Genomic DNA, 13,542 nt, shown 5'->3' on the forward strand with positions numbered 1-13,542 from the left:
AAAAAAGAAAGAATGAAAGATTATTGACGTCAACTTAAAAAATAAACCTTAGTAAACTCGGTATATAAAATTAGTCAAATTGAAGTCAATCAATTTCATGTTTCCTTACCTGCAGAATGAGATACGAGTGCGCCACCTAGTTTAATCATTAACTCAAAGAATCAATTTTGAAATTGCCTAATATTTCGTAATAATTTTTTATTAGTGACAAATGTGTTGGTCATTTAGTTATGGGGTTATAAAATGAATTCTCTTTACTTTATTTTACGCCTGGCTTATTTTTATTATATGCTATTTTTGAAAAATAACAAAAGTAGGGCAAGTTTAATTTAAAATCAACTTAAAATGAAGTCTAGTTCAATTACATGTTTTAATAAGACGAATATTTAACTAGTCGGGAAAAAGTGGTGGAAAGATCTGAAGTCCATATAAATCAAACAAAAATGACGTATATTTAAAAGCCACATTTCCAAATGATGTTCTATTTCCTTCTCCACCCTATCCGCTTTTCATTTACAAGGAGAAATGACTTGGCAAATGGCTAATATAAAGAATATTGTTTCCTGTTTAATATTATCGGACTTACTCACACTCCCTATTGATAGCAAAGTACAGGCAGTGTTCATTTCCTTCATTTCATTACTCATAATTCTCGGTAATTAAGACCTTTTTTTTTAAATTCCAAGTTAGGAAATGGGAAGAGAAAGAAAGAAAAGAAAACCTTTTTAACCATCACCGTCCTATTTATAACCTTACAAGTAAGGGGGGGGGGTAAAATCATTTAAAAGTCGTCCCTTCCTACAATGTTCATAAATGTAATCCTTAAATACTTTTTTTTTTTTTTTTTGGACAAAGCAATAAGACTTTTTTTTTTTTTTTGGAATCCATCCAACCATATTTGACTATGCTAATGGCTATTTCAGTTTTCCTCACTCACCTGCAGCCACCAACCGTGTCTCAGTCTACCTGAAATTGAGCAATAAGCAAAAGATGACACATCTGCAGAATAACGAATAATTTCCGTAGTGCCCGATTTCACAACAAACCGTGATCTTCGACGTGACTTATTTTTTCACGCAGCTGCTATATAGGTAAGAGTAGCTTGTTAGATCGGTTAATTCTGCAGGTGAAGTTCTTCTATTTGCCAAGAGTTGAAACATCCATCATCTTTGTATAGAATCCAAGTGAGTACAGTACCAATAAAAATTATATGTATATTGAATAATTGCAATAGTTACTATTGTAAACGTTGCGAACGCTGTTTTAATAAAGTTGACAACGAAATTACTTAACTCTGCGTTCATGTTTCCGACATCTGTTTCCAGGACATCCCTTTAACTTTATATCTAATCTAACGTTCTCGACCGCAAGAACTACTGCGACTATTTTATAATTATCGTGGAGTATCGGTTAAAATTTTATAATTATCGTGGAGTACCGGTTAAAATGCTAGAGTAATTAGTATATAAATTATAACAGATATAATTAGGTGTATGCACAATAAAATATTATACGAGTACACATAATCATAAATTAAGCCAATAATAATTTTATTTACTTATATATTAAAATTAATGAACATAAAGAAAGAAGAAGAAAATATTACGGAAGAGAATTTATATTATAATTCGTATTTGTATATCGTAGGTTTTTATGCTTGCTTAGTAATCAACATTTTCACTGCAGAAAAAAGCTGCATTTCAAAGCTGACTATATCATCGTTTGGTTTTCTATTTATACTCAAAGAAAAGAATATAAATAATAAAAGGGTGTATTTAATATTTATTTAAAAAATGTAATTAAATCTATTTTTTTTTAAATAAAAAAAACCTAAATGATTTCTTTATAGATGTATAAGAAGTATATATCTATGACTCTTATTATTATTATACAAGAGTTATGTTTTAAAGGAAGAGGGACTCATAGAAGGATGGAAAGAATTTAAAACAGCAAACTATCACTGAATTTTAGTTTAAAATTATTTTTTTTTATAAAAAATAAATAACAAGAATTGATAAACAGTTGTTCTATATTAATTATATCTGTTCACAGGCATTTCGGTCTTCTCAACTTAATAAGAAATAGGGATATTTAATTTGAGATTCGTATGAATAAATATTTGAAGTTTTGCACATGCGCAGTTTGATTACTCACTTGTAAAGAGAGTTTAGTGTTCAAAATAGTACTAAAGAATGTCCGTATGTTTTTGATAGTACAATATTTATTAATATCTTTATGTTCACAGATTTATTGATGTCTTGTTCTTACCTTGTGTTTATAAACAAATTTACTGAAGGTATTTTTCCCCTCTCAGCTTTCAGGACTACCTCTATAATGAAGGTAATTCTTTGTATTTTGGTCGTCTGCTTGTTCATCATTCACAGAACACCAGCTTTTCCTCAAATGGAGCGCGAAGGAGAGGTAACAGAGAACGCTGCTAAGACAAATACCACAGAAACAAATGATCTTCCTGAAGAAAGAGATAATGAAGCCGATGAAGAACTTGAAGATGACTTCAATTATTTCTTTGAATTTCCGCTAAGAACCCCAATGTTTGATATGCATAATTTCTACGATCATTTCAAGCTGATTATGGGTAGGTCATTCCTTGTTACACATTTAATCATGCAAATAAGTTATTTACACACTTGATAATATCATTGAAACAGTGTGTTCCTAGTGGATTTAGTTTTGACATTTTTAACATGAAGCGAGGTGAAAACTTTTCCTACTTGATGCGTATTTTAAACATTCTTTCTTTGGCAATATACAGATCAGTCTAACTTAATTATCTTAAATTCTTGTTATATTTATTTGTGAAACACTAGCGTTTACCCATGCATATATTTCACTTTCCTCGACATAAAATTAAAAAAACGAAAATCGACGTACGATGATATATCAAATCAAAGAAACTACAAAGTGAGCTGTGTGAACTCTGAATTTACATCAAAGAAATACCAATTTCGAAAACTGGTAAAAAGGAAACAAAATAACTCCATGAGACTCTTATTAAATATTGAATTGAACGGATGTGGGGGTAAACAAACAGGAAGATCGATCAACTAAAGAGCTAAATAATTAGTCAGCTAAACAATCGCTGAAAATTATCGATGGCCTAGGAATTACATAAAAATAAGAAAAAGGTGTATTATATTTTTAAAGTAATTTAAATTACATTTTTTATATATTAAAAATTTATTTATTTCTTATTTTATTAAAACAAGCGGTTTTATTATTTATTTTTTTATTTATTTGGTCATAGAAAGAATAAAAATTGTTTCTGCTTTGGGGAGAAGGATAAAATCTAGTTAGCAAACATATAGAAAGACAATTTTGAAAAAAAAAAAAAAAAAATCCATGAAAATGAGAAAGGTGATGGTGAGTTCTTTTACATTGCAAATCAGCAAGCTACAATAAGTATTTCTAAATTTAAAATATCATCTTGCGCTTATTTTTTTATTCCCTAAAAAGCGCAGGCAATTTTAGCTTTCAAAATCATTGGTAGCTATGAGGATAGTAACAGTTCTTGGTTTAACCAATCGAAATGTTAATCTAAAAAAAATCTTTTCTATCTTCTTGCTCTTATCTCGTCTATAAAATATCTGATTACGTTAATTGTACGTCTCCCAATCGATCTCAAGAAATATTTGTCGCCTTCAGTTAAAGGACAAATGCTATGAATGTTTACAATGATATTGCTGCCGTAGCTTAGCTCTTTAAATATGCTTACACAACAAAACTCATTTCTTCTAGATAATGAATTTTATTTCTCTCAGAAATAAATGCGAAGTTTTAGCTAAAATTCTTGGCATATTATATTTGTACAGCTACCTTCTGCAAAATGTAATCTAATGTGTCAGGAGTAACCACGATAAATTCGAAATTAGCAAAAATAACCAGCTCAATTTTTAATATGTTTAAATATAAATTGCTTATAGTAGAAGTCACATTAAGTCTTAAGCGTCATATCACTTGGATAAAAGAATATAATTGACAATTGACGTTTATAACTTAAGGGGTGAAGTGGAAAGCTTTTCATATTCCCCGTTGTCTGTTACGGTCACAGTGAGGGAAAATATTATGAGCAGTTTGCTCGCCCAGAATGGGCATGGAGATTATACAACACTGAAGGAAGTTAAAATGGATTTTGGTCTTTTGGGTTTGAATGTATCCGTAGGCTCATAGGCTACAGCTTGCTGAACTAGATCATTGGGATGAGTGGACGAACTTTGCAGCTAAAGTTTGTAGGAAGGATAAGATATAAGGAAGGTGAAGTTGATGATTTCTGACGAACCATGGGGCGTTTAGGATCATTCTCAAGCATTTGTTCTGAACCCGTTGCAATTTGATAATATTTGTAGTGGAGGTGTGGCTCCAGGCTGGAGAAGCATAAGGAACTATAGAACGAATCGTCAGCTAGTATAAAAGCAGTTTGATTCTGATGTTTAGCTTGCTGCTTCGGTTTATTAGGGGGTAGATCTGAGCGATGGCTTTAGATGCCTTTGTACATGTAGCCTTGATGTGTTGGTTAAAAGTTAATTTTTTAAAGACACCTAAATGTTTTGTTTCCGTCTGCCAGGGAATTTTGGTGTTGAATAATAAGATGTCTCCTACAGGAGATATCGACCTTTTTGTGAAGAGAATAGCTGAACTTTTTAGGGAATTTACTTGCAGTCTCCATTTGGAGAACCATGTTTCTAATTTTAGAAGGTTTTCTAGTAACGAAATGTGGTCGGAGATATCTGACTAATAATGCTGTGTCATCTGCATACAGGGCCATGATGGATGACATTGGGTTGTGCGGGATATCAGACATGTATACAGAGAACAGCAATGGGCCATTAGTGATCCCTGTGGCACTCCGGCCAAGATGGGTCGCTGAGATGAGGTAGTGCCGTTAATCTTGACTTGCATGGTCCTGTTTTGCAGATATGAACTAATTAAATGTGCAAATTTCATTGAGATACCAGCTGAGATAAATTTATGCAAATTTATCCAAAATGCCATATTTTGTCACATGCTTTGGATTGGTCAAGGAAAACAGCTCCCCTGTATTGACGCCAGTTGTATCTGGTAGTAATGTATTCCACTGTTCTGTGGATTTGGTGAGTAGTACTGTGGTACTGCCGAAAACCTAACTGCTCTTTAGGAAAGGATGTCTAGTTCATTTATTGAGGATTGAAGACGTGCGAGGATGACCTTCTCCGCAATCTTGCCTAGGTTGGAGATGAGACTGATTGGACGATAATTTTGAGGCAGGTGAGGATCCTTGCGTGGCTTATGTATAGGAATTACATCTGCCAGTTTACAGGTGGAAGGAAAATAGTGAAGACTTAGGATTGCATTTATAATTATGGTCAGGTGCACTACTGCTTTTCGAGGCAGAAGTTTAATCACCCGATTAGTAATGCCGTCTGCCCCAGGAGCTTTTTTGTTCTTTAATTTTTTAATAATGTCATATATCTCAGCAGGTGATGTTGGTGCAATATGGTCAGTGCTGGTGTCCGAAAGTTTGAGTGAGTGTCTGACCTTGCTATGAATCTTATATATGTGATCAAAGCCAAGGTTTTCATATGAAGGCCTGCATTGCTATTCCAAATTGTTTGCTATAACTTCTGCTTTGTCTACATCTGTGTGAGCAAGGCCCTGGTCAGAGAATATTGGGGGAAGGGATCTGTCTTTATTTCTGATATTTTTCAATGGTTCTATTTCACCTACTGTTCACTCCATTTTTCAATGGAGTGAACAGTAGGTGAAATAGAGGCTAACTTTTCTTCCCATACTTGGTCTCTATGAGCTTTGAGAGCATCTCTTATTGCCCCATTTAACCTGTTTAGAACTGTTTTATCTTGTGGTGCACATGTGTTACGGAATCTTTTCCTAGCTCTGTTTTTGACTCTAATCAAGTTCATGATGTCTTCAGACAAACGATCTCGCTTGCAGGCAGAATTGTAAGAGGTAGCTACCTTTATAGCAGAATTAATTTGTTGTGTGAGATTTGTAACTGCAGTTTCTACTTCTTTTGTGCATATGTGAGGAACAGGTCCAATATAATCTTTGAGAGCTGTTGACAGTCTTTCCTATGCTATGTAGGAGTGAGAAGGAGGAGACAGGTATTCTTGTTTTCCCAGCTGTAGTAGAATTGGGTTGTGATCGGATGATAGTTCATCCATAGATATGATGCTGTATTGAAGTTTTATATCCTGAAGGATAGCTATATCCAGGATGTCAGCAGTGCCGAACGTACTGAGATGAGTTGGTTCAGTGGGGCCTGCCACAACAGCGTTGCTTGATCCTAAGTAATTTGAAAGGATGCAACCATTCTTGTTGGTGGTTGTGCAATTCCATGCAGGGTGCTTGCATTTCAGATCCCTGGCTATAATAGTGGGCTCTCTGACGCATAAGATGTCATTTAGGTCAGAATGAAGTAGAGATTTTTGGGGAGGGTTGTAAGCCGAGTAGATTTTCAGTTTGACAGCGGAGCTGGTGACTACTTCCACGCCTGTGATCTCAAGGTTAGTGGTTGAAGGGTTGCTCACAGAGTGGTGCTTAATGTAATTTTTAATGAAGATGGCAGTGCCAGCGCCTCTGTAGAGTAATCTATCATTTCTACACAGGCGATAACTCCTTATTTTAGGATTGTCTGAGGGTCTTAAATGAGTTTCACTGATTAACATAACACATGCCTATATGTGAAATCTCGTAGTTCGAGAATTTTGTTTAGAGGCCATTTGCATTCCATGGAACTATCTGAAAAGATGCTGGAATGAGTTTGTTACTATTCATTTATGATAGCTCTGAGGATAACCTGTGTTTCACGAAAAAATCTTTTAGTGAAGGTTGCAGCAGGATTTGACAGGCTGAAATCCTGCAGCATGTTTGCTAGTGAGGCCGTAATAACAGCTGTTAGTTTTTTTTTTTTTTGGTGCTATTGGTTCATTTTGTTTTGGTATTGGTGTATTTGTAAGGGTGACATCGGCATAACTTCTTGTTTGCTTTTGGGTGTCTATTTTTGGAGGTCTCCGACTGTGGCCGCTGAGTCTCCCGTTTTGATGCCTGGGCCTCTGTTGTTCTGATACTGTAGCAGGAGGGCTGATTGACTGCCTCCATCCGTCTGTTCTTTGGGTGCTGAGTACATCCTTTGCAGTTCGCAGGATGAGAGCCACCGCAGTTGGCATATTTGGCAGAGGTGGTCCTCGGCTTTGTGCAGATATTGCTTGCATGGCTGTCCCCACATTTTAAACATCTATATTCTGCTCTACATAGATTCTGGGCATGGCCAAACTTCTGGCGCCTGTGGTACTGCCCAGAAGATGATCTTTTCCGGAGTGGTTCTGGTGTGACGATGAGTCCACAGACTGTTTTTAAGTTGCAGATATCCTTGTAAATTTTGTGAATCTCTACTAGGACTAATGGCATGGGAGTCTTGTCTGCTTTGTACATTCTGCTGACCTCGACTGGAGGCAGATCCTGAGAATTAAGGTCAGCAGCTATTTCTTCTGTGTCAATGTCTTCATAGATACCACGAAGGACCACTTTTAATTTTTTTTTTTTCCGAGATGAGTGCAAAGGTATGATACTGGATGGCTCTGTCGTCCAGTTCTTTGGTCAACCTTCTATAATCTGTCACTGTTGCTGGCTGGATCTTTATGCCTTCGTCCATGTTTTTGGCCTTAATGAAGCCAATGTGCAGATTGGACATTGCGGATCTTATAGCTGTCCACTTCTGCTTTTCTCTAAGGATGATCGGAGGCACCTTTTCTTTTGGAGAAATAGCGGCGTCCGAACCCTGAGCGTCCTGTTCCATTTCGTTGTTTTTGTGCGGTTCTTCTGTTGTTCTTCGCTTTTTGCGTGCGCGCACTTCTACAAAGTCTGAAGGAGTAGAAGGCACCGATTCTAACTGATCTTCTGCGACAACGTCTGTGACACTCTCCGGGGAAACGTGTCGTAAAGTTTCACTTTTGCCTGCCAATTGTTGTTAAGTAGTTCACCTAGTCTTATAAATTCTTTATATACCTCCTGAATATTGTCTCATTTCCATGACTATCAATGTGAAATATCTAAAGTTGGGAAAAACATAAAATAAAATAAACGCTTACCGTGCAGTTGTAGTCTTACCGGCACTGCTGCAAGATTCTGAACTGTTTTGGCAAGAGTACTGATTCAAAAATTGCATGATCTTCGAGACACATAAATATAATAAACGCACTATAATTCCAAAACTCCACATGGTGTGGTATATATCATGTGTACCATATCGTATACTATACTATATACTATATATGTACCATTATGTACCATTAACAGCGGGTTTTTAAAGTCGACTACCCAAAAAGGTAATAATCTTCATAATAACTGATCTAGAAACGGCATACAAATAATAGTATGGTGTAATTAGTTTATATGTCAAATTTTTCTATTTTATACAATAATTTATATTACAAAATTGTAATAATTATTTATTTGTATTATGTATTTAAAGTTGAAATTGGAATCTAGTCTAAAATTCTGCTTTCGATTTTTAGTTAAGATAAATTTCTAATGTTTTAATATAAAGAGTATGCACAGTGTTACTTGTCACTGACTGGGCGATACAACTAAATATTTCACTCTGCCTCTCTTTATTTTCGTACAAACAAACAGTTTGTATGAAAATAGCTTTCAATGCGAAGTTGACGTGTGAAGAAAAAACCGGGGAGCAGAAGATAATTTAAATTTTCTCAGTTTAAGTTGCCTCTAAACATTTATCCCAAAATACTATTTTTTAGTTTCAAAACGTCCACAATGTTGAATTTTGTTTTTTGTATTTCCATTAGACTACAAAAAACGTACCTATGTTTTATAGTTTTAAGAAAATGTAATGAAATATCTTATTTTTTAATCAGCTTCCTTAAATACATCATAAACCCTACGTCTCGGGACTGAAACAGCTCTTTCACCAGCATGTCCTTCCCCCTCTGTTTATGCTCACTCCTCTCGAACCTGCTTTGGGTCTTCAGGGTGGAGTATACTTACCCAGAAAGGTTTAAAAGGAATCGACCCATTGTTTAAACTTTTATAACAATAAAAACACTAGTTAGGACACTTTGCAAATATGATTGTGGGAAAAGTGACACCAGACTCGCTCGAGTTCTGTCCAAACGTCTCATTAAGCGTAAAATTGAACGTTTCTGATTCTGTAATATTGGTACCATTAATTATATATGCCTGTGTGTTACGATGATCATGCCTTTTAGGATACTAATAGTACAATCGCACTATTTATTACCATGGATTTAATAGTAAGATCAATGACGTAATGTGCAAGCAGACCGGAAACAGGATCACAATAATAAACTAGTAAATTTTAAGTTGTTTATTACTTGTTTAACGTCAAACCTTTTTTTATACGCAATTAAGATGGAAACATAACAGGCTTGGTGTGGGGATGGGAGGATCATCGCCTCTTTCGTTCGTGAATACGTAATTTTTCAGATAATTAAAACTGATCTGTGAATGATTATTTTTAAAATCATTCGAAACTAGAATATTTTATTACGTTATACAGAAAGACATGTAACTTAAAACTATCATTATAAATTACAGGATGAAAGCTAACGTTAAGGAAGTTTTGATTTAATAAAAATGTTGCGTATTAGTTCTAAGTTATTGCGTATTTACAAGAACTAGAAATGCACGTGTTGTGTTTCTCTTTTTTTTTTTTAACTAATTGCTACTAGGTGACACAAAGCGCAAGTCACTTGTCTGAAGGTCGTATGTCCAAATGAGCGTAATCCCCGTAGGTGTACAATGGATAGGCGTAGCTCGTTTACAGTAAAAATGTTTGTCGCACAGACACGAAAACTCAATGACATATTTCAAATGTCTCGCCGGTAACAACTTGACATAAACGGAGCAGCTTTGTTTGGTCAAAACATGACGCATCCATCCAGGTGCTTACAATTCTTGCGACATCACGTTATTTAACTATTTTTACCTTGGCATTATTATTTCGCATAAATCTTTAACCATCTTTATGCATATTTTTTACAGTTCCAAACTGCATAAAACATTTCTGAGTATAATCGACTCGACTTTCAACTTCAAAGAAAAAAATATAGAAATATTTTTCATCTGTAGATAACTCATTCAGTTAGTTGTTCCTATCTATATATTTTTTTTCTGTTGACAAGCCGATTTTGAGTAATTGAAATGGTCCCTTGATTTAGTGACAAGCTAATATATTGCGGCATTTGAATTTCCTTGAAACATAGATGTTGCATAACATAATAGATGAGAGAGCGTCTTATTGACTCATGGAAGCAATTAAACATAGTGCAGCTGACATTTTAGTGATGTGCTGAATAATGGGATGCTGATTCATTCCAAATCAGTAGAGTTAGACAACATACCAGTTAGTTAAGCAATAATAGTAGGAAAGCATTTTCTTTCAAAAACACCACTCCCATTCAGAAGGAAAAAGAACGCACTTGGGTTTCGGTGTACAAGTGATCACAGCGTCCTCTTACAGCAAGGCCGATAAATACTTCTATTGCCAAACACGGTTTTGCAATAGAAGAGAGGAGAGTTGTGCTATTTAATCCACCAGCTACACAGAACCACTACTATCATCATGATCTACACACAACACCTTCTACTGCCAGTGCCCACCATCACCACTAATATTTTTTCGTCTGTAAATTGCGTGTGCTCTCAAGGCCGTACCCAGGATTAAAAAACTAATGTTTCTATTTCTAGGAGAAAAGCTTGTGATTAGAGAAACAACTTCTGTTAAGTTGCTAATTTTATTTAAGCCAAATGGAAAGCTAATTTCAGCTAAGAGAATGATGTGACAATAGTCCAAGCTACACATTTATTACATTTATTTACAGTGCACAGTACCGTTGGACTGCTTTACCCTCCTGTCATATTTTTAACAACTGGAAAGTAAAACCTATCACAAAATTTTATTTTATTTACCATGATGTTTACTGATTACTTTTGTCGGTTCTTATGAATCTTTTACACTTTATCCCAAAACATTTCTAAATAACACGTTCACAAAACTTCCAAATTAAGGTTAAATTTGGTGTTTGTTTCTTTTTTTTTCAGTTGGCATTCTATTAATTTCAGGAGGGTAGAAGTGGCATGGAAAAAAGTTTCATGTTCAGTCTTTAAGATGGAGTGACCAGATTATGTAATAAAAAATTAGTTGTAGAAATTTTTTCGATTGGTTAGAAAGTACATTATACTAGACAAGAAATTATACTATTCAAGAATTCTATCCAATTGGATAATAATCAGTTAATACCATGTGTGTATGTTATTGAGGGAGGTTATCGATCACCCACACCGTCTATCATACCTTCTCTTACCCATTCACATTGGATGCACTCCCTACTTCAACAGACAAATTGTTTCACTCACTGCCCTGTGAAAGAGAAATCCAGTATTTAATTTTTATCCAATATTTTGAGTGATATGAGACATCTGGAGATTTTCAACTCTGACTTTTGAATTATTAATTCATTTTCACTCCAATTTGATAAGTTAATAAATATTTTTCGCAAAATAACTGATTAAGTTTTCCTTCCTGCCATGTGATATTCCTTCTAATCTGTATCTCCATAGTTAAAGTCCCCAATGACAATTAGTTGACTTGCGCTAATTTGCTGATCCATGTCAATTGAGAATTGACATGCATTGATGGATTTTTCACTAATGTTAGATATTTATTACTACTGTATAGCGTACTCGTAAATATTAGTAGTGAAACTTGATTTCTTTTAAAATAATTTCTTCTTTGCCCTATTTAAATCTTACATTAGAGAAATCCTGCATGCCCACGAAATGATATTCGCTCTTAGCATTCAGCTAACATCAAAAATATATACATATTATATTATTTTATTAGCAGACTTGTTTGAGTAATAGACTATTGTTGTGTTGTTGAGCAATAAACCTTTATGTTGTTATCACTAACAGTGCTTCTCGCAATTTTTTTTCAAAGAAAAGTATAATTTACAAGTAATGGTGTATTAGAAAAATGTTTTCTAAAATACTATACATTTTAGAAAAATAAAGTTTAATTTTTTTAAATTAAATGCACATTGTTCTAGAAACGTATATTAGAAATATTAACACTATTGCGCTTAATATAAAAAACTTTTGTTGTTAGCTTGTGTTATGTAGCCCTTTAAGACGAAGTTGCATTTAGTGTTTGATTATTTTAGATGTCATCCTTCAATTTTCTTTGTCGAATCCTTTTCTGTGTCAGATAAAAATAATAATTTTAAAAAAACTTTAACTATCTCCCCTACTTTTATTATTCATATATCCAAATGATTGTACAGCATCGACGTCAGAACACAAACGGAGTCATCAAAATACTCCGGCAATGGCAGCAAACATTTTTTTTTTAAAGGAAAAAAAACAACTTAAAAGTCGAAATTCAAAATAAATTTGCCGCCCCTTTTTAAAACTTTACGTTCCCTGGAGATCCTATTCTAAGTAAAATATCATATAATCCAATGGAAATGTCAAACTGGATGTTTGACATTGTACGAACTGGATCTATTGCTCTAGACCAGTGTTTCTCAAAGTGTGGTACTGCGTACCCCCGGGGGTACGCGAAAGGTCGTTAGGGGGTACGTGACAATTTTCGGTTATGCATAATTAACGGAGTCATTGTATTTTCCAACAAAGAGTGCAATTAGCGACAACTAGGATAAAACGGCAATTACTAATGAATCACATCCCCTCTACAACAGAAACTGCCAAACAAAACCATATGTTGCCGGTGGAACATATGATTTTGCTTGACACCCCCCCCCCCCCCCGTCGTTAACGTGTTAAAACTAAAAAATATATAGTGAATATGTTTCGGATATTATGGAATTCGGTTGAAGGCAATTAGCATTTCAACTCAACTGTTGAAATGCTAATTTGTCTTTGGTTCGCGCGATCTTTTGTTAATACCGTACCAATCATATGCAGTTCTTCGCTGCTCCACGTATCTCAAGTCTTGTAAATTACTGGTAATTTTTGCTTGCAATAATGGTAAAGAAGATGATGCTATTTGGGTAGATGACTTTGACGATGCACACAAAGAAACTGTTCTCAATGCCAAAAGTAGTGATAGCGAGTAGGAGCTTCTTGGTAAGTCGCACCATTTACAGTTCTTTTTCTGAAAACTTTAATTTCCGAAAATTCCTCCCACGTATCTCGCAACATGATTTTTTAGCTTTAATTTTGGGAAAAAAATTTAGAGTTATATTCGCATAAATACAGTATTTTTTTTAGCTTCCAAATTCTTACGTATGAATCATTGGTTAAAGATTCGATTTATAAAATCGACAAAAGAGAGCAATATAGCAAATACAAGTAGCTGTAAGCAACAAGAAAACGGTTGATATTGCATCTGGATCAAATGAAATTGATGAGTGTGTCGTCTGACATCTCTAGAGAACCAAAATTTAAAAATAAATCATATTTTTTGTTTACATGAACATATAAATTCAAATAAAATAGATATTTAATTTTAATCAATAATTTTAAATA

At 34.4% G+C, this 13,542-nt stretch overlaps 1 protein-coding gene across 1 annotated transcript in view; it reads left to right on the forward strand.

Annotated features, from left to right (window-relative positions):
• Positions 1-1,028: 1,028 nt before the first annotated feature.
• The window catches only part of LOC150098696 (uncharacterized), a 38,771-nt gene continuing 26,257 nt past the window's right edge, over positions 1,029-13,542 (forward strand). The window contains exons 1-2 of the mRNA XM_090405663.1: positions 1,029-1,184; positions 2,315-2,596. Of these exons, the coding sequence (XP_090261789.1) occupies positions 2,335-2,596 (262 nt within the window). The 5' untranslated portion in view covers positions 1,029-1,184; positions 2,315-2,334. The remainder of the gene's footprint in view (positions 1,185-2,314; positions 2,597-13,542) is intronic.

The sequence above is a fragment of the Typopeltis vanoorti genome, chromosome 15, assembly GCF_054136105.1.
Source record: "Typopeltis vanoorti isolate ZY-2024b chromosome 15, IOZ_Tvanoo_1.0, whole genome shotgun sequence".
Lineage (NCBI taxonomy): Eukaryota > Metazoa > Arthropoda > Arachnida > Uropygi > Thelyphonidae > Typopeltis > Typopeltis vanoorti.